Source organism: Cyclopterus lumpus, chromosome 5, assembly GCF_009769545.1.
Source record: "Cyclopterus lumpus isolate fCycLum1 chromosome 5, fCycLum1.pri, whole genome shotgun sequence".
Lineage (NCBI taxonomy): Eukaryota > Metazoa > Chordata > Actinopteri > Perciformes > Cyclopteridae > Cyclopterus > Cyclopterus lumpus.
This window is the reverse complement of record NC_046970.1, coordinates 16031832-16054050: the sequence shown is the minus strand read 5'-3', so window position 1 is coordinate 16054050 and position 22219 is coordinate 16031832. Positions and strand designations below refer to the sequence as shown.

The window sequence follows — 22219 nt, the reverse complement described above, 5'->3', positions numbered from 1 at the left end:
GAATTATGCAACAAGCAGGACCCACTTGTCATTTTAATTGCCACTGTACACAGAAAAAGTTCTTCTTTCCCCAACCCCTAACTGCAAAGTATCTACTGTTAGTGCAGAAATAAAACATTTGACAATGATGAGATGTGTTATGTATGTGTAGGTGAGAGGATGTTGTGGTGGTGAGGTGGGGAAAGGCTGTGAAGATGACAGAAACGCGTGAGCAATGAAGCTGAATACATACTAAATTAATTACCATGTTTCTTCCTGAATATTTCCAGATTTAATTGTAACTGGTTGAGCACAGTGTGCTGAGTTGGACTCAACAACCCAAACTGGTGCCGCAGACCTTTTCTGCACTCCTCACTAATTATGCAACAGGAATGTCGCTGATGTAATATTGTTTTGGGGATCAGGGGGAAAAAATGCACAGTTTGTTGCATGAAAGGGTGTCTTTGCAGAATGCTTTGCGACAGAGCAGCATGTATCATCGTCGATCTTAATTTCCACTGAGACATTGAAGTTTTCTGCCGCAAGCTGAAAAACGTAATGTGTATTGTTTTTGTATTAGGTCAGGGTTGTTTGCAACGACATGTTATTACGGATGTCTTTTCTGTATTTGATTCGACCTTGAGCTCAAGTATGCCTTCATCATAGAACAGCAGATAAAACGTGAACTCGTTTGCTTTTGGGAGTTTGTGTGGGACGCTTTAAGCCTTTTCTGTGAAAAGAATCTGTGCAAGGCCCCCCTTTAGTTTGTGAAGTGCTGTGCCACTCATCTGGAGTGATATTCTGTTTGAATGAGATGGAGGTGAATGGGGAGCTGGCCAGCCTTCACATGGGGGGATAAGTTGCTTATTTCTCTTTTCTCATCTTTTTTAATTTAGCTGGAGAGCTGCATCGCCTTGCTTTGTCTATTTGGAAAGATGTTTACCTTTTTGTTAGGGGGATATATCATTAAAAGTTAGATACGTACGTTGTCCCACAATGCAATTGATACGTTATTTAGAAGAAGACCACGTGAGAAGCTGGAAACAGGATTTGTGACTTAGATCATTTCCCTTTCATCATTGTTTTTTTATTTATTCTTCGCCCCTGCATATAGGCCTACCTAACAGCACGCATGCATTTCTTTATTTATTTTGCTGCTGTCCCACTGTCACTGCTGTAGCTCGCTGCCTTGCAAACAAACGCTCTGAAGCATACCGAGACGTCATTCATCGCTGTGGCGCTGCAGAGAGGCGCTGCACGACCGCGAGGATTCCTCAACACTTATTGTTTGGAAGTTGATTGAATTCACTTACCGAAGAGAAACGACCACACATAGCAACCGTAAGGGTCACCACAGAGTCGTTTAGATTCGCTCGACTCGCACACATTGAGAGGAATCCGTCGCGCATCATAACCGTCGATGCGAGTGGACGCACGAGCACATGGGCGGTGGGGCTGTGTAGGCTTGCTGGACGCGCGGTGACCGGCAGACACAAGTTGGAGAGCACCGAGCGGAGTTTGTCAGACTTGCCGATGGTAACAACACTTCAGAACCAAGGACAGGTCCAACCCGCCGCCTGGCAAACATGCTCAAAGTGAACCACATCTGGACTGCGCTCGTCACATGAAGCTCTGCACGCTGTCGCACGGCTTGTGGAAAAGAGACCTGCAGATAGATCTGCCGAAAGACATCCAGTTCTACAACCAGGTAAGGAAGGAGCCCCTGATATCTTTGATTTGAACACAGTGGTGTGTTTTCCCCACCTGTCCTATAGTCTGTCATAGAAATAACTCATTTTACTCTCCGAGGTGCTGTTTTTTTTCTCCTGAATATTTGATTGGACCACAACCCCATCTTAACTGCCATTACATTCAGATCTGTTGATGACATTTTCTCTATGGCTCAATATCACTTGCTATAACTTGCCCTCTTAGTGTGGAGCCTAACACTTTATGATTAGACCATCTAAAACCTGAGTGTGTCTGTGTATATGTTGGGATACATATGTAAAGTTGTCTCCCTCTCGACAGGAGAGACTATTCAGCACAGTCACAATTATCTCCACTAAAAATTGCATTTATAGTCTAATATCGCACTTGCTGTTCTCGAACTAATCAAGAGATTTTTGTTTTGCTTCCTAAACAATGTAATTTGTGCCCTGCTGTGAGAGAAAATGGTTTGATTTCAGTTTGCAAGAGTCATAAAAAGTATTTCGTAAAGACTGATTAGGCATTTGACACATTTGATCGCAGGAATCAAATAGTTGTCAATGAATCAGACAGGATTTCTCTTACATGCAAGAGAACAGTGATAGATTGGTTATAGGTTACTCTAACACCACCATGTCCGCATGAATGTGATTATCATGTTAATATCAGATGGTGCCACCAACAGTCAATATACTGAGGCAACCTGTTGTGGCCAGTCTCACTCTCACATCTGCACTTTGTCTCAGTATGTGATTTAGACACATTACGTGTCCTCATAAACATTCAGGTGAGATATTATCACAATAAAATCCTCTCTAATTTCAGAGAGCTAAACAGGCTGACTGATTTCCCTGGCCACCGCAGAGGCATCCTAAATCCTTCAGCTGACAAGTCCAGGTGGAGGGATAAACTGTGTCCCCACTGAAGATGATGAAGTGATGAAAATCATTAGTGAGATTATGGTGTCTGCTGTTTCTTATTTTTGTATTTAATCACCAGTGATATAGGTCTTTTGCTTTGAATAGCTAGTTCCACTCCTTCAGAGGATCAATCATATTCACTATGTTAAATGGCACAGGTGATTTGTCCTGGGTCTTCTGACTGCATAGCTGGATAATGTGTAAATATGTTCTGTCATATTACACAAAATGAAAATCATGGGGAAAAGGATGAGACTTTGTCTATAATCCATCGAGTGGAGTTTGCTATAATGAGCACCAAAAATATGACAGCCATAAATTATCATTAGTGTAAGCAACATTTTAGATACATCTCATGGGACACGTGCTGTGTTAAGCTGTTATTACGCGACAGGCTTCATGATTCACGTGCAGTAAATTGGACACTAAATGAAATGCCCTGTACAATCAAGTATTCAACAAAAGGCTGTGCCAAACAAACCTGAGGGAAAAGCCTAAATGCTTGAGGTGATGTTACTGAAATGATAATTAATAATGTTATCGTACATTATATAAATAATACACCGAATAGATTGATTTCTGCATTATCATAGTGGATTTTATTAACGATAACAACCAGGCGATTAGTGTGTCTCCCCCCCCTCCCCCCATACAATTATTACAATTATCTATTCAACTCATTTCCTACACATGAAAAGCATTGTAAACATAATACAGTTGTACGTGCAATCACCGTCATTGAAAGCCACTCTGCAGGGAGTCATACATTACACGTTATATTTGGATAAGACAATAAGGAATGGGGTTCTCAAACCATCTTGTTGGCGAAATCCTCTCAGTCCCATTAGCTGATGGTTCAAAGCTGACTGCTTTTTCTTTTTGAACTTGCTTTTCATTGGGAATATCGTGCTCAGACATCTGGGGAGCGAGTGGCTCTCTCAGTTGCTGAGTGTGAGCGTGACAGCCGTTTCTACATCAAGATGGTTTTAATGATGTGATCGAGACCTGATAGGAGCTACTTTGCAACTAAGCAGAGCTAATATCACTGCTCCCGTTTAATAAGTGTTTCAAATATTGGTAGGAAATAATATAAATACTTAAAGGTCTTGAGAGATTCTCCTGGACCTCCAGCTTCACTTTGCACAGCCTTCTCTAATTGGCTGTTCCTTATTGCACCATTAATTCAAACTGTGACCTAGTCTTTGCGACGAGAAAGCTCCCATCTGCTCCAGCAGACAGCACAGAGGAACAATTAGGCTCTTAATTTTGAACTCTTCAAGTTACTTTCTCACCTTGGTTCTAATAATAGGGCAACTAAGTGGGGTAGCACTATTAGACCCCTGCACCTGCTGTCCAAGAAAGACATCAGGTCTGAGACAAATTTTACATTATGAGTTCACACATTATGACATGTAATCCTCTTCGCTGGATGGAGCGTAGTGGATTCATCATTGCACCATAAGGTTTCCCACCCACAACCTGATGTAATATTTATAAGGAAGGGTTGGGGGGGGGGTCTACAAGTGACACATTTTTATGTAATGCTGCAATGTCAGTGGCAACACTTAATACACACACAATATAAGAAGTCACTAATAACCTAGCCGCTGTTTGTTGATTAATGGGGGATCACATAGTCCCAACTACAGCCACGCTCTGTTACCAGCGTGACTTCTCTAAAATCTGAACTTGGATGTTAAAAAGTTGAAAACACACAAACAGACAATTTGTTATTTTTGCATTCTTATGACTTTCAAATAGTATAACGCATATATACGAGGAAGCGACAAAGTCATTAAAGTCTATTGTCTCAAAAGACAGTTTGAATCAATATGTTTGCTGAACTTGTGTGTTTGATGAATGTGATAAATGATTGTGTTTGAAAGAAACAGGATTGGTTTTCTCTCTCAGAGAGCGCTGTGATTGAAGCTGCCCACCTCCCTAATCAGACATCATACCAGCTCCTGGTGAGGCCTACACCTGTAACCTCCTCATGATAGGAATCTTTATTAGCATACATGTCTCGCTGCCCACTTCCCTCCAGTCCAACCCTTATTTTTTTACCCACCATGTTTCCATGGCAACCCCAGCCATTGAGGAGAACCACCATCTATGTAATATCTCGGTTGTGAGCTTGGAAATTACGCTTCACTTGAGAAGTGCCTTACATATTTATAAATGGTTGATGTGGTCACTAGGCAGACTTTGTCTTTCGGATAAAACTGCAGTGATTATATTTCACACTGGACTGTCTGAATAGAACGGTTTCACTTCAAAAAGAAATTCATAAGCCCAATTTCAGCCTCCTGACAACACAGAGTCCCGGGTATATACTATCCTATATTGTTATAGCATTATCCGCGTCTAACATTTCTATAGATCGAATTAGGCTGAGAAAAAAAGGCAAAAATCCATAAGAAAACAGTAATGAACCACTTACAAAGAAAGTTTCAATATGAACTGGCTGCTTTTATACTGTTTTATCCCTTGGGGTGATGGTAATGGCACTAATAAAAATTTGAGACAAAAAGATTTTAAAAGGTTGCTGTCTGTGGGCGTCAGTAATGGACATTTGGAGATATACAGTCATGTTATTAATGTGTTTTGTAGCTCTGTTTCATTCTTCATTCATTTAAATGTGTTTATTTTGTGTCCATTGATGCTGTTAAGCTGGAAAAGAGAGATGGATGGATAGATTGGTCAAATGCACTTCATGCTTGATTAACTGGGTAATTAGTTTTTCCTTTCATTCACTCAGGAAATATCAAACATGCTGCACCTACTGAGAGAAGACTTGACAGCAATCGACCTCCAGACTCTGTGAACCTCTGCTCCTCTCAACGTTCGCCAGCTGAACCCTGCTACCTGATCCTGCCATGCTGGGTGTAGTGCTCTGCCCCAGGTTGTTGGCTAATTATGCCCATTATTGGCCTTTACTCATGCTCCTGCTGCAGCTGCTGATACCGGGAGTCCTGCCCAACATCTCCAGATTGCCACCCGCGACCAAACGTGAGATCATCATGGACGGGGACTTGGTGATTGGAGGCTTGTTCCCGGTACACCATAAAGGTGAGGGGATGGAGGACTGTGGTAAAATCAACAAGGAGAGAGGGATCCAGAGACTGGAAGCCATGCTGCTGGCACTTGATGAGATTAACTCTAGCGACCGCATCCTTCCTGGACTCCAGTTGGGGGCCCACATTCTGGACACTTGCTCGAAGGACACATATGCACTGGAGCAGTCCCTAGATTTTGTCAGGGCCTCCCTCACCAAGGTACACGATCCAGGCTTCATCTGCCCTGATGGCTCCAGACCCGTTCAAAATGAGGTTCCACTTGCCATCTCTGGGGTCATTGGAGGATCATACAGTGACGTTTCCATTCAGGTAAATTATAAAAAAAGAAAGACTTTAAAAAACCTTGGCATCTGACATTTGCAGATTGGGCATGCTAAATGACTTACACATTGTCTGTAATTACACCATTTGCTGAGACCAGGCTGGTCAGTAGGGTTGACTTTCTTTGTTTTGTTATTAAGCTTAATAGGTAGATGTCACATTGCTGTTTTATTTATAAGTCACAGTGGTTCATCTGGATATATACTTCCACTCTTAAATTGCTTTTTTGTGAATATAATGTTTTGTGTAATCACGCACATATTTCAATATACCGGTATTTTACATTTTAGGTATTTTGCTAATATTTTGCAACTTGAAGAACTTTTAACTCTTAATTCATGCATAGTTTCATTCTGACACTTTGGGATGGATATACAAATCCATCATACTTAAATTGCAATCTCACTTACTCACACCTCACACTTCCACTAATATAGATTATTACTGCCTTATTGCCATGCATCTCTGATTTTACCTGAGATTATTCTGTTTGAAGCATCAATATTCACATGAGACTTCCCGTCACTTTGTCAGCGACTTCATTTACGCATGGCAAAGGAATCTGACCTTTAACACACACACACACACACACACACACACACACATGTATGAAAGGTTGCCAAAGGCGATGCATCTGAGCATAATTAATTTATTCTGATTGCCCTCACACGCCATAATTAACATGATGCACTGACTGTTGGTGAGACACAGTGTGTAGGTATTATTCAGTTTCACAACATATTCATTATAAACAGACACACACAGATTGAGCTCTATCTTTTAATTTGTAGCAACATTTTTGGAACAATAACCTATACACATTTAGAGATAATTTGTATTAGCAGTGTATCTGGCCATACTTAATGCTTTAACGCAGACTTCACATAGTGGCAGTTCACATTACAGTGGTGGCCTACCATGATGTTCATGCTTTAAGCAATTGGTTGACTAGTTGTTTCTTATTATAGCAAATGGGAATTTACTGTATACAAAACATTATTACATCTAAACTCAAAAGATGTTAGGTTAATGCTGATTTACTAGATCTTGCAAAAACACAGATGTTCCATCGATCCATCCATTAACCTCTGCTTATATGGAGTTGGATATTCCAGACGTCGCTCTCCCCAGCAACATTTTCCACCTCACCGGCCAGATTAGATGTACAATCCCCCTTCTGGGTCTACCACAGGGCAGTTTGACGTGCTCTGAAAACCTTTAAAGCTAGGCGTCCAGACGGCATCCTGTTGATGCCCCAACTACCTCAACTGGCCCCTCTACTGTGAGCTCTCGCCAAATGTCTAGGATCCTCACCCTATAAGATGAGCACAGAGACCTCACGGGGGAAGCTCATTGCAATCTCAGGTTTTTGGTCACTACTCAAAGTTCATGACCACCATGATTTGGTTTAAATTGTTATGTCTATAACGTACAATGGTGCATTTGGTTTCCAGTGCTCCACACCCATCTCTAAAAATATACTACTGGGGTTGACTGGTATCAGGGACAATTCAGAGTGGCTTGTTCAATGTTATCATTTCATCACTTTAAAAGGTTTGTTAAAGAGTGAAGTTTACAGCTGCATGTTTAAACCACACTTAAATAATGTCCAAAAGGTAAAATACACAACAGATCTAGACAATCCTTCTCTTCCACAATAACCCTTTTTAAAATACGGAGGATATCATGTTCGTTTTGGCAAAAGACGTGATGGGCAACACTTCCCTGAAATGCATTCTATTGAAAAGGTCAGAGCTGATTAAAATATGTGCTGCGGTACACACACAGCATTACTAATGTTGGACATTTTCACACATGACATAAATTAAGCATTACATAAATATTTTATATTAAACCTGGAACTCCTGATGACTAAGTCACTGCTTACTAATATGTAGCAGTGTTTATGCAGCCTATTCAGTTTACATGCCACATTATGAAGATGGCATTGTAAGAGATGTTAAAAATGCTCAGTGAAAGACTACATATCAAATCACTCGGTTTTAGATTTTGGGATTGTAAAGATATAATGATGCTGATATATGTATTCCAGTGTTTCCCAACAGAGAGGTGGAAATGAAGTATTTATTGACGAACTAAGGGGGGGGGGGGGTTGAGTTCTGGTTGACGAAATAATGTATTTTAGTTAAAAAATAACATATGATAAAAGAGCAATAATGAGCAGTTGATCCCAATTAATCCAATATAATTGGGGAATAATTCATACATGTTTAATTCATACAAAAGCTTCAGGGAAAAACTACTTATTGTTGTTATAGGGTGTTATGTACTGACCTAGCTATTGCTAGCTATATATCTAAGTTAATAGACATTAACATACAGATATAATAGTATATTCTCCCCAACTAACCCTTGGGAAAAAAAGCAATTGGGCTTTTTTTTCTAAAACTACTTGAATTACCTCTGAATCTTTTCAGGTGTACTGTTTTTCGGTATATGTAGAACTGTCATAACACAACAATTGTATCATTCTCCTTTTGAAGTATGAAAATAGTATTTGTATTTAATACCGCACAGTAAGTTATATGATTGTTTAAATAATGTAAATTATGCAGCCTCTTTGACAGTGGTTCCCTTGTTAACGTCAGAATGTGATCCAACCTTTGAGAAGTTTGCCAGGTATATGACAGTAATGAGTGCTTCATGTCTGCATGCTGAAGCTGAATGGAGATCACATTCATAGACAAAAAGAGCTTCTTAGAAAGCGGGCACTTAGAAAGAAGTGGATCATATAGATCTTCTCCTCCTGTAACGTTAGTTACAAGGCTTTGATAAAAGAACAGCATGTTTTTAAGAGGCATGAAAAGGACTGTGTGTGTGAGTGAGTGTGTGTGTGTGTTTGTGTGTCTCACTCTGAATGAGTCTCACACAGTCACTGCTTTTGAGTGTTTTTGTATGAATTTGAATACATACCTCTACTGTCACTTCGCTCAACAGCCTCTTTGTTAGCGCCCTTCACTTCCTGGGCGCTTTAATGAATCGAGCCGTGAGAGCGTTAAGAAGCCCGTGGTGGGACTTTTTTTGAGAGGTCACTGATTTACACAGTCCCTATTTATCCCAGAGAAGCACTTTGTGGGGATGAGGAGCGTTTTAAAACTGAGCAAGACAAGTGCCAGGGATGTGACTTTGAGAGTAGCTGCTTTTCCCATCTGTGGGGTGCATCTCCATTGGCTGGCGAGGACGTGTCCACCTGCGTGTGGAGAGGAGGCTGACGCTGCCTGCGACGGGGGCCAAGGACAAGATGTGGGAAAGATGGTGGGAGACGAGCCAGTTTCTCCTTAGCCTCAAAAGGATTCTTTTATAATTAGCCTAGCAATATTTGGAGGCTTTCATCATCTTCTTACTCATTCTGGTGTATATTGTCGTCCCTGAGGTCTTCTGACTGTCTAATTATTAAGTTTTTTAAACAGTCTTTATTGCCATATGGGATGTTAGCTATGTAATATAGAATGGACCATAATGAAAGATGACTGAGTCCTATCAGCCTACACGTTCTACAGTTATGAATTTAAACCCAGACACGTAGAGCCATGAAGAAAAAAAGAACAATAAAACCATCCTGAACTATACCCACACTTCTGCAAAAATAACATTATCTTAAAATTCACAAACCACTATACTTTCACACTCACATGGTAAAAAAGCTGAAATCGGCTTAGAAGCATAATTACAACTTTGTATTCAACGTTGACTTTATGCAAATAACTTTAAGCTCAAAGCAACACTGAAATTGTTGCACACATGCTTAAATAATGCAACACACATGCACACAAAGAGGACAAATCAAGTATATTTGTGCTTATAATCACTGAAATCTCTAATACATACTGTATGGGCCATGCTCCCTTCAGATGATAGTTATTGAGGTTCTTGTATTCACAAAATCTAATATTCTAAAACATACATTCCAAAATCACTAAATCCTTTAGGACCATTAGACAAACTGTCAAATGACTGCTGAGGCTGCTGGAAAGGCCCTCAACAATTTGAGGTTATAAGAGTTCATATCTGTCCTGCAATATATTGATGTTTAATATTTTTGGTTTGCAGTGGTTTATTAAGTCTGTTTATATGAACTGGGGAGGGCTCTCTCTATCTTTATTGTGTTTCCGTCTTCACAGATTGCGTCGGCTGAAAAAAACTCTGCTTTGGTGTTAACTTCAAAAGGGTCTTGTTTATCATGTGATATTATAGCTGAATCCCAACCCCCCCTCCCCCCCGCCTCCCTTCCTTCTTCTTCTTCACTCCTAGAGACTTGTTTTTTAACAGAAAACGTTAGCACATTCAGTGCACACAGCTCCCTAATTAGCACACCAGAACGTCATTCAACGTGAAGGGAAACTTTGTAATGACAAAAGGTTGGTTAGTCAGGACCCACATGGTCAATGATATTGCTCGCCTATCGATTTCCAGAAGCACTTTTAATTCAGGCTATTTATTATTATTTATTACTTCCCTTCATCTTGACTGAGACTTGACTAAGAGCTGTTGTTATTTTAATACCGTATCACTGGAATAAATTATCAGTTTCTCTGAACCTGTGGCTGCCATTTAGAGCGTTGTGCGTCAGAAGCACTGCACTGCACGGTCTCAATAACGGTGAAAAATGATTGAACGTATCAAATTTATTTCTTAGCTAGCTAGAGGCTAGAAGGGATATTTCAATGTTTCAAGCTAAGCAGATGATAAAGTGGAACATTTTTCTCAGATATATCCTTGTACTTGAGAGTGGTTCGAAAGGTCGCTCTTGTGCTGAGCATTGTTTTACTGGTGGGAGGAAATAATAGATGTAAGTTTAATGCGAAGAATTGTCTTCTCAACACACATTTATTTCTGCTGCTGCAATTCCAGCAGCAGGTGTAATATTTAATAAGTCCCAGCTCTGACACACAGACATGAATATATGCAGTATGAGCTTATGTATGAAACATATCTGTTTATACATGTGCATTTTCTGATTTAAGTTTATATTATTTTTGTGTGTGTGTCTGTGTGTGTGTAGGTGTGTGTCTGCGAATGCAGCACATGTCGAGTTCACTTAAATAAAGAAATGTGCTATCCCTCGCCTTATACAACAATACCTCAGATGAGATTACAATTCTGAAATCAAGCCAAAAGTTACTTTAAAATGTTTTTCTCTCCTTTTCAAGATCAAGATTGATTTTCATATTATATATGTTCAAGAATGTATATGTGTATATGTATGTGTATATATGTATATATGTGTATATGTATGTATATGTGTATATGTATGTATATATATATGTGTATATATACACAGTATATACATGTGTATATATGTATATATATATATATATATATATATATATTATATGTATGTGTTTATATATATACATACATACATCAGAGGATCGGCAGTTCGATCCCGAGCTCCGCTAGTCCATGCTGATGTGTCCTTGGGCAAGACACTTAACCCCAAATTGCTCCCGTAGCTGTGCCTACATTGTGTGAATGTTAGTCCTGATAATCAGGTATCACCTTGCATGGTAGCTCCTCCCATCAGTGGATGAATGGGTGTGGCTGGGTGAATGATGTCATGCAGTGTTAAAGCGCTTTAAGTGGTCGGGAGACTAGAAAAGTGTTCTACAAGTACAGTCCATATACCATTTGTTTGCATTGTCGTTACATATGCAGCGTATAGGAGTATTTTTGCAAACACCCCTAGGATTCACACAGGACATTTATTTTTGTAATTCATTTTTCTGCCGTTCATTTTCAGCAATCAATTTTCCCTCATACAATTCAAATACAGTATACCAAACTTAGTAGTGATGTGCATCATATCCATTATGCATAACTTGTATTTCTAAACCTTTGGTAAGTGGCAGGGCTGGTGCTCTATACATCCTGAACTGTCACTCGGCATGCCATCTACTGTATCTACTGTAGGGCTCAGCTTGACAGCGGCCTCGGGGACATACAGATGGACTTTCCATGTTGAAAAAATCCCGACAGACACATGAGTAAGAGATTGCCCATGTTGCAGCTTTCTCATATCTTTCCTTAATGCCTGACATCCTATAATATTGTTCCTTGTGATGCATCTTGTACTCATTATATCTTCATCAGCTACCGCTTATGGATTCAGAAGTTTTCAGATCTAAAGACAAGGAACTTCAAAATTGTATTTACATGTAGTCTATTGATTATATTATAGCAATATTGACTGAATATCACTATACTCTCTTGAATGAATTAGTGTCAGTCAAAGTGTCTGCAAAGCTTGCACACTGTACCATCTGCAGTGGTGGGACTTAATTAAGAAATAAAATGCAAGTTTGGAGTTTTTGGCATTTCATGCAATGAGAGATAATTTTCAGTATGATACGCCTGAGCCGATCCTGTGGTTGTGTACTTATCTCACTCGTCGATGGAGAGAGCGAGAAGGAAATACCACATGACAACGAGCAGACGGTTACTGTCACACACTCCAGTAACGTCTTGAAAGGTGCGCTGTCAAGCTTCTGCAACAATCTACTGATGAAGGCCAAAAGCCTGTCGGAAAAAAAACCTGCTAGAGGAATTACTATGCAAGTGTGACTGACTGACTTTCTGTGGCTCCTCGTACTCTGCTGGATACAGAAAACTGTATATTTCCCAGGCATCATAAATGAACCAGTAAAGGCAGGGCTCTCGTGCTGTTCCCCATACATGAACAAGGGAAATCGCGTCTCTCAGTGGGTAATTTGATGAGACCTCTGCCCTATATTCTGCTATAAACAGTGGATAGGAAAACTGCTGGGTGCTGAGTGCTTGTCTAAATACATCATATTTACTTCATTCATCCCCTCAAGAAGTTGTAGTGCGCCTGTGTTTCCTGCTTGCTCTTGTCTGTATGGTGTTTTAGCTTAAGGAGTTTAAGATCTCGCAGATCAGGGTTAATGTCAGTAACTTCTGGGGCAAAACAGAGTGTGCTTGCATTGCATATTCAATGCCAAGTAGTCTCCTCTGTTTGTCTCATTCCAGATATACATGTTTACAGATGCTTCACTTTATATCAAGGCTGGCCATTGCAATGACAAGGTGAGCGCGTCAGAGGAGAGCAAGGCAAGAAAAGGAAGGAGGTAGAAAGTAAATACAGCGTTGTGAGGTTGGACGTAAACTGTAGCACAGCGGTTCTTTAGTTGAATAAGATATTGTACCTTTTGTTTATTTCCTAATTATTTTGAACATCTGTTCTTGAATGAGATTCGTGTTAATATTCTAATCCTTTTTCTTGTTAGGTTTATACCATACCATATCTTATTTATTATATTATAGATTGAACTTTGATAAGATAAATATTAAAGGTTTAGCATCTCAACTAGCTAACAGAAGTAATTTATCGAATACATATGAAGCTGAAAGGAATCATTGGTTTGGTCATTAAACAAAATATTGGACAAAAGAAATTAATTACCTGATGAATTACTGGAAAGTCATCGAATCAACCAAGTTATTACAATTACTCCTTTTTTGGAGGGTGGGGTGGTATGGATGTACCACATCTGTCCAACAGGTATTTTGGAAGTTGAAGTCTTGACCATAGTTAAGGTCCAATCGACTGACAGAGACATTGTCATTGCGAGAGCCTTTCCACTAGTGTGACTTAAAAAAGATTGTTGAGCAACATGTTCAGGGCATGCACAACATGCAGAAAATGTAGCTCCAATGATATCACAGAAAATATGTATTTCTCTAAAAAGCTGTAACCAAGAATGATACTTTTAATGCAACTTATAGTGCCTGTGGAAGGTTCCAATTACACCCACGGTTATGCCATCATTTGGGAAGCCTCCTGGCAAACAATGATCCCTAAGGGAGGAGGTAGTCATAGTAAAGCTCATGGGTATTCACGTCTCATGAGGAATCCTGAGAAATGACAGGTTTTCACCAGCTCTCTGTTATAGTCAGCTCTGCAATGCAGTGTGGGAAAATAATTGCCATGATTTTATATTACTCTAACACTATCCTTTCTGCAGGCTTGTGTCCAACATGGTTTTCAGTCATTATCATCCAACCCTGTTGAACTCAGCATCACCAAGTATCATCTCCAGAATGAAATCGATATGGATGTCTGGGTTTGCTGTAGGTGGGCATCATAACCTCTGGTAGAATCTGTCATGAGACTTTAATGACTTGACAAAATAGATTTAACTCGGAAGAAACAGAAGGAACACACTGATACAATTCTTATCTCTGTACCATTGTTGCTATTTTCATCTGACAGTCTTTGGGAGGGGATTTGTGGCATGAGCTGCTTGTGATGTGGATCCCTGACAGAGTAAACAGTTTGAGATAGAGAAACATTGAATGGTCGCTGTTCCCACCGCCAGTCCCCGCCACAGAGCTGAAGCACATCAGACAGCAGCTCTGTCCTTTCATGGCTCCACTTCACCTACAAGCAGATGGATATCTACAAGATGAGAAGCAAACAGGTTTAACAAGACTTGAGGGATTTAAGATGTAGCATTGCAGCATTTTGTTGAAGAAGTCCATTTTAAAGACGTTTATCACAATAACGGTGCATTCTGAGATTATGAATTTCATCTCGAGGCAAAATATGACTTTACTGCACTCATAATTGCTGGCTATTGTCATGCCATTTAAACCACATGAATTTTGTAACATTCAACTATCAATTATTATACTTGCCAGCTGCACAGGAATATGCGATTGTATCACTCTGTTAAAGTGGTTAAGAATCAATGTTTTTAATAATAATATTATTTATATATACTGTATATATATATTTATAAAAACGTGTGGTATGTGACTAAGATGATTGCCATGTAGCAACAAAATCCTTAAATTAATTCTTGATCTTTATGCATACCATGCTTCGGCCATGGTTCATGTTACTCCCTACTACCACACTATATCCAATAAAAGTGACCTTGTGATATATGTTTCCTCTCTTTCACCAGGTGGCTAACCTCCTGCGATTGTTCCAGATCCCTCAGATCAGCTATGCCTCCACCAGTTCAAAGCTCAGTGACAAGACCCGCTATGATTACTTTGCCCGCACTGTGCCCCCTGACTTCTACCAGGCCAAGGCCATGGCAGAGATCCTGCGTTACTTCAACTGGACCTACGTGTCGACAGTAGCATCAGAGGGCGACTATGGTGAGACTGGCATTGACGCCTTCCAGCAGGAGGCCCGCACTCGCCAAGTCTGCATCGCCACTTCAGCCAAGGTAAGCCGCACCATGAACCGCCAGGGCTATGATAATGTGATCCGCGCTCTGCAGCAGAAGTCCAACGCCAAGGTGGTCATCCTGTTTACTCGCAGTGAAGACGCCCGTGAGCTTCTGGTGTCCGCTGCTCGCATGAACGCCAGCTTCATCTGGGTGGCCAGCGATGGATGGGGAGCGCAGGAGAGTGTGGTGAGGGGCAGCGAAACGGCAGCAGACAGGGCTTTCACCATCGAGCTGGCCTCCTACCCAATTAGAGAGTTTGAAGACTACTTCACCAAGCTGAACCCGTATACCAACACAAGGAACCCGTGGTTCAAAGAGTTCTGGGAGCACCGCTTTGGCTGTAGCCTCCAGGAACCAGGCTGCAGTGAACACAGCCTCCGAGATGGAACTTTTGAGCAGGAGTCCAAGATCATGTTTGTGGTCAATGCAGTCTATGCCATGGCCTATGCTTTGCACAACATGAGACAAGCTGTATGCTCCAACATATCCAAGGTCTGTGATGCCATGAAACCAGGTAACGGCAAAAGGTTCTACAAGGAGTTCATCTTGAAGACCAAGTTTGAAGGTAAGCACAGAATTGAAAGAAAACGTATGCAAAAAATGTTTTCTTGTGAAATAGTTTGTAAATGGCTGAGGGGGGGTGGCAAATGTTCATGTCACTGGATTAAGACATCAAATGATTTCCCCTGCAGCACTGAAAAGGGCCTTGTAATTAATCAATGAGCAAATATAATTAGTGACTTAGCTTGGATGAATCTGTGTGAGGGGAACCTATTTAGAAGAATACTCACATTTAGCTGGCCAGTATGTTGAGTATTTCCAGCCATGCAGTTCATTACATGCCAGAACAGTGACGTTTGTATGATTTAGGCTACCATTAGTCTTAACTATACCAACTTCACAAACAATATATATATATAGATATATATATATATAGCTCTGTATATATACACAACTCAGTTAGACAACTCAAAACTCTGATTAATTGCAGAACAATCTTAATAATTGTATCCGCTTTTGTTTTCTATTATCCTTTTTTCATGTATTTTTTCCTACCAGCTCCATTCAGACCTGTAGACACACAGAACATGGTGCGCTTTGACTCTTTTGGTGACAGCATCAGCCGCTACAACATCTTTCATTACCACAAAGAAGAGGGAAAGTTTGTGTACAGAAAGGTTGGCTACTGGGACCAACACCTGACCCTGAACAACAGCCTGGTACCGTGGCCTGGCCTCGTACCACCCACCTCCCAGTGTAGTGACCCCTGCAGGAAGAACGAGGTGAAGAGCATGCAGCCTGGAGATGTGTGCTGCTGGATCTGCATCCCCTGTCAGCCCTACCAGTACCTGCAGGACGCATTCACCTGTGCTGACTGTAGCTTCGGCCAGTGGCCGCTAGCGAACTTAACTGGCTGCTATGATCTGCCTGAAGAATATATCCGGTGGGAGGATGCGTGGGCCATTGGGCCAGTCACCATCTCCTGCCTTGGTATACTGTGTACTCTGTCGGTAGTGGGCCTGTTCTTCAAGCACAATGAGACGCCTGTTGTTAAAGCAAGTGGACGTGAACTCTCCTACATCCTCTTGTTGGGAGTGCTGATGTGCTACCTCATGACTTTCATCTACATCGCCAAACCATCCACCGCTGTTTGCACCCTACGTCGACTGGGCCTGGGCACCTCATTCGCAGTGTGTTACTCAGCTCTTCTCACCAAGACCAACCGTATTGCTCGAATCTTCAGCGGGGTGAAGGATGGAGCCCAGCGGCCGCGCTTCATCAGCCCCGCCTCCCAGGTAGCGATCTGCGGCGCTCTTATCTCCTGCCAGCTGCTGGTGGCTGTTATATGGCTGCTGGTGGAGGTGCCAGGGGTTCGGAAAGAGGTTGGCCCAGAGAGGAGAGATGTGGTTACCCTCAAGTGCAGCAGCAGGGACTCCAGCATGCTCATGTCGCTCACCTACAACTGCATCCTCATCATCCTCTGCACCGTCTACGCATTCAAGACGCGAAAGTGCCCTGAAAATTTCAACGAGGCCAAGTTCATCGGGTTCACCATGTACACCACCTGCATCATCTGGCTCGCTTTTCAGCCCATCTTCTATGTCACTGCCAGCGACTACAGGGTAACTATCTCTGATAATGGTTTATATGATGTCATCCGAGTATGAGTATCATTATAGTTTATATTTCTAGAAACTTCTTAAGGCCACTGTTGTGGAATAATGTACACAATGTCTATAAATGACTATCCCCAGTGTGTTTATCATTCCTAAAGAAGAAGGTGTCACTTTCACATTCCATTTGATCACCGTCACCCAGACTCATGAAAGAGAGAGCTTTCATTTCATGTGTGCTGAAGGATCCTTCAAGACAAGAACAAAGACACTGGAGACGGATCAGGCTAGAATATACAGATAGAAATATTTGATGACAGTCAAACTGAGTCATAGAATCATGGCATTACTAAATGCTTAATGACACATTTCAAGTGTAAACAAGAAATTGATTACAGTTTTTGTTATTACATGCTAAAATCACAACTGAACTCACTAAGTAGTGTTCTGGCATGAAGTAAAAATAATTATAAGCAGGAACGTGAAGTGCTGGCTCATGTAGTGGCACTGCCTCCTGTAACAGTCTAAGAAAATATGACATATTTGCTGCAGAGATGTCACAAGAAAATAAAGTTGTGCAGCCTTTACACAAATGCTAAAGGCTGCATTTACCCTGCAGCTCATTTATTTAAATAAACGTGCTGAATATGCATAACTATTACTGGACATGTTCGAAATGCTGCGGCAGGCCAAAAAATTTGAATATACATTTGATTTTCCCCGAGTATAAAATGTATAGCTGCAAGGACAAATGAATGCATTTATCCACGCTGTGTAAAGACAAATAAGACAAAACGACGGCCACAAAGCTGATAGACCATGTAAGTTATGAGCACCGGTGCCTTCGGCAGACTCAAGGATATTGCCACAGCATTTGGTCATGGTGTGCAACACGGCCTTTGTTTTGCAAACAGATGGGGGGAGGTCTAGATCACACAAGCTGTGTATCATCATGGGATACCTCAGGCTTTCCATGTCTGTAGTGATCAGCTTTCCCGCCACGAACACCATGAACCGAAAAACTTTACTGTTCCTGATCCTCAGTGGGATTTATGAGATCGGCCGAGCATTGCAGAATACACGGCAGTAATTGAAAGAAGGAGAGGTTTGCTCCTTGATGCTTTGGTTCTGTGTGACAACGATAATAATGGCTGTTAGTTCAGTCGCCACATTTCAAATTAGGTTTGGATAGCACATCAATATTCTAATGAGCAACTAGCCTTGTTGCCCAGTGAATTATGATGAACTCAAGGTTTAACAGATGGATACAGATATTACCGTATGTTCAGAAATGTGTATTTTACCTTTCCTTCACCTAAAACCATTTAATTTTCTTATTTGATCAACGGTGAACATTATCGCTGGATAAATAGTCAATTCCTGATGTATGTGCACTATATTCTGTTTAGTTCTTCATTAATTCATTAATTCTTTATTTTTAAATAGATTTTTCAAATTAAAAAAATAATTTATCATAAAAGACAAGGAAAAGTGTGAAATTAATTGATTATATGCAGTTATACCCAAATTAAAATGCAAATATCTGTTGAAAAACAATGAAGATATATATTAAAGAAAGACATAAAACAAATAATATGAATACAATAACATATTTTAAAAGGCAGTGAGCATTGAATAGTTAACAGTGTAACCTCATTCTCTTTGCTGTCAGTTTTAAAGTAAGAAACACAGAACTGTTAAATGAAAACCACTTTATGGCTGAAAGAGATAAGAAGCTGCAGGCAAAAGACAAGTGTAGTAATAGTACCCACAGTCTTGGCGGTGTTTACACCAGTTATTTTTTTAGGCTAGAGTTTAAATTGATGAGGACTTCTTCTTATTTCTGCAGTGTTGTTGTTGGGCGGTATGTTTAGAAGGGATTTCACTTCATGCTGTGGTTCTGCAAATAGAAGTTCCTGGACTGCAGGGGTAACCAGTGGGGTGGGAAGAGAGGCTGCTCTAGAAGATGACCCCAGCAGTCAGCTCACATTAGCAGCTGAAATATGACTAACAAGGCCCTGACTTTCCAGGACAGCCAGCTGTGCTTATTCCACATTCTTCTTCTTGCCCTCATATTTATGCATATGCAGATACACAATTGGAATAGCTAACATTCATAATTGAAAACTACACACACACACACACACACACACACAGTATGTTTTTGTTTATGATGCATGATGCGACAGCTTCTCTAAATTTAGCTAATTTAAAAGCGACCAAATACCGTTAAAGCACATGATCTGATATATAAGGACAATGTAGAGCTTGTTAGGTGAACAGTGTATATCTGACAGGGAGGTCATGATTAGTTTAGTAGTGATTGGTTGTATGATTTCGGCATAGCCACAAGAGGGAATTCTACTTATTGGATTCAATATTTGAGGATCCCCATAAAATAATCAAACTGCGAGTGGATCAAAGGCTGTCTTGAAGTAACAGGTGTGTGTCTGTGTGTGTGTGTGCCTGGGCCAGGTGGCCTTTGAACCAACTTCATTAGTCCTTTTGAAGACAATAGGTTGAAATCCAAGTGCAGACTGATGAATTCTTCGTCACCCACTCCCCATCTCCTCACAGGTGCAGACCACCACCATGTGCATCTCCGTCAGTCTGAGTGGTTCGGTGGTTCTCGGCTGCCTCTTCGCCCCCAAAGTTCATATCATCCTGTTTCAGCCACAGAAAAACGTGGCCTCACTGAGAGTCACAGCCAACCGCTTCAGTGCCACTGTGTCTGCTTCTGCCACCGCTCCGAGCTCCAGCTATTCTAAAGGTACTAGTATCCAGTATATGTAGCACTCCTCACTTTATTTAGTACTGTACTCCATCACAAATGTTGACTATATGATAGCATTTCTTTGGGCAATTTCATTCTAATTACTTGCAACAGTTTAACTTTCTAAAATAGGATAGAAGTAATTACAACTTGAAATACACGTGTAATATTTTGTACTTTAAACTTAAACATTTGTAACCAGACAATATTGAATGTTTTTGTATCCGTCAGTGTGGCTAAGCAATTCAAATCCAGTGATTATGTTTATTTTAATGTTGGATAAGTAATTCTTATCTAAAGCTCATTATTAAACTAATGACTAATTCACAGTGCACATTTTAATAAATAAGCAAAGACATCTATGACATCTATGAGGGCTCAAATTGCCTTTAGTCCAAACTACAACTTTGCAATTAAAGGGTTAATTCTAGTTTAAATGTTGTTGCTTCACCTGGGATAAAGACATCTTATTCATCTGAAAAATATGTTTTGATGTAATGATTTAGAGCCATGACATGGAGTATTTAGTATTTAGGCATTTTACTTCAGTAAAAGTAGAAATACAACAATGTAAACATATTCAATTACAAGTAAAAATCCTGCATTTAAAATCTTAAGTAAAAGTACAAAAGTGCGTGATTGTTGCATTGTCATATAATATACTGGATTATTGTCACTGATGCATTAATGTGTATGTATAATTTTACTGTAACTGCATAATATACTGGTGAGTAGATTGATCTGGAACAATGTGTCATATCTTACCAGCTGATCGGATGTTTTGTAAAGCAGCTGTCAAATACAGTAAATGTGTAATAAGTTGCGTGATAAGAGGACTAGAAGTATAAAGTAACATAAAATAGAGTACAATACTATAAATAAATGTAATTACGTTTACCGAGAGCATGTAAACTGACATTTTTCTACCCTAACAAGACACACTCGTAGAGTCTGTCCATTGCTGTACTTTTGCCAACAATCCTTCCTGGCAAACATCACTGTGTTTCTTCTCCCAGGATCAGCCTCTAACTACGTGCCAGCAGTATGTAACGGCCGCGAGGTGGTGGACTCTACAACGTCCTCTTTGTGAAAAAAAAGCTTTGTCTCCAAGCACAAGAGACCATCCCATCATTACTCACCCGTCCATCAAACAGAGCCCCCATGCCATCCAACATGCTACAGAGAGATTACTCTGTCTGGGTAGACTGACTGACAGCGGCACGGGTCATTCTTAACTGTGAAAGCTAAATGATGTTCCTACAGCGAGCAGTATGTATCAATTGTATAGATTTATTATTCTGTGATCTCCTTGGTTTACAGATGTAGATGTGATTAAATGCACTGTGCCTTGTCCTAAGGAGTCTTGTTGTCAAATGGGTGGTTGTGAAGCAGTAGTGTTATACAAAACAAAAGGCTGTTCTTATCTTGTCCTTAAAGTGCTGTGAATATATCCAAATGTTGTAGACATTGATAAAAAGAAGCTATGAAATAAATGTAGTCCTTCTGTTCTACAAAATATGTGACTAACCTTTGTGAACGTGATGAAAAGTAGGCAAATTGACAGTATAAGGCAGGTGTGTTATTGTAGACTGTATAACAATGTGTCGTTTATGGAAATAAAATGTTTTTTTTTATATATTAAAAGATTAAATTTAAATGTTTTGTTTGGGTTCGCTCACTCATTGAACTAAATGCAGTTTTTCAGAGACTATTTTTTTTCTCCCCTTGAAAACAAAATCAACTTCCTTTAAAATGTCTTCAGTTGAATCCACTGATATTGCTTCCAATGAGTAAAATCGAGGAAAATAAAATATAGAAACAAAACAGCTGAAGATGTTAAGTTTGAGTTGTTTTTTCTTCAACTGGTGCAGCATGACGTTTACGTCTGCTTGATTACAGAGACTCGTATTCGGTGCTCAGATCTCAAAGCTATAACTATTGCTGTAACCACTAGTTGAGTAGTGCAATTCTACATGTGAAGTGTCTATGATATGTATTCACCCACGGTTTCATTTTTTTTATATATATATTGGAGTTTCCTGATATTAAATTGAAATAACAATCTGTAAACAACCTGCCGACTGTCTGCCTGGTCTGTTTTTAT

At 40.2% G+C, this 22219-nt stretch overlaps 1 protein-coding gene across 1 annotated transcript; it reads left to right on the top strand.

Annotated features, from left to right (window-relative positions):
- The first annotated feature begins 1638 nt into the window (after positions 1-1638).
- Positions 1639-22050, top strand: grm2b (glutamate receptor, metabotropic 2b). The gene is made up of 6 exons (XM_034532253.1): positions 1639-1687; positions 5368-5995; positions 14956-15793; positions 16288-17351; positions 19920-20112; positions 21132-22050. The coding sequence occupies exons 2-6, from the start codon at positions 5486-5488 to the stop codon at positions 21203-21205; spliced, it is 2679 nt and encodes an 892-aa protein (XP_034388144.1). The 5' UTR covers positions 1639-1687; positions 5368-5485; the 3' UTR covers positions 21206-22050.
- Positions 22051-22219: the final 169 nt, after the last annotated feature.

Excerpts from the sequence above, each read along its gene's own strand:
- grm2b (XM_034532253.1), top strand. The coding sequence starts at position 5,486 with ATGCTGGGTGTAGTGCTCTGCCCCAGGTTGTTGGCTAATTATGCCCAT. Across the intron at positions 5,996-14,955 it reads ACAGTGACGTTTCCATTCAG|GTGGCTAACCTCCTGCGATT; the intron begins GTAAATTATAAA and ends CTCTTTCACCAG. Across the intron at positions 15,794-16,287 it reads CTTGAAGACCAAGTTTGAAG|CTCCATTCAGACCTGTAGAC; the intron begins GTAAGCACAGAA and ends TTTTCCTACCAG.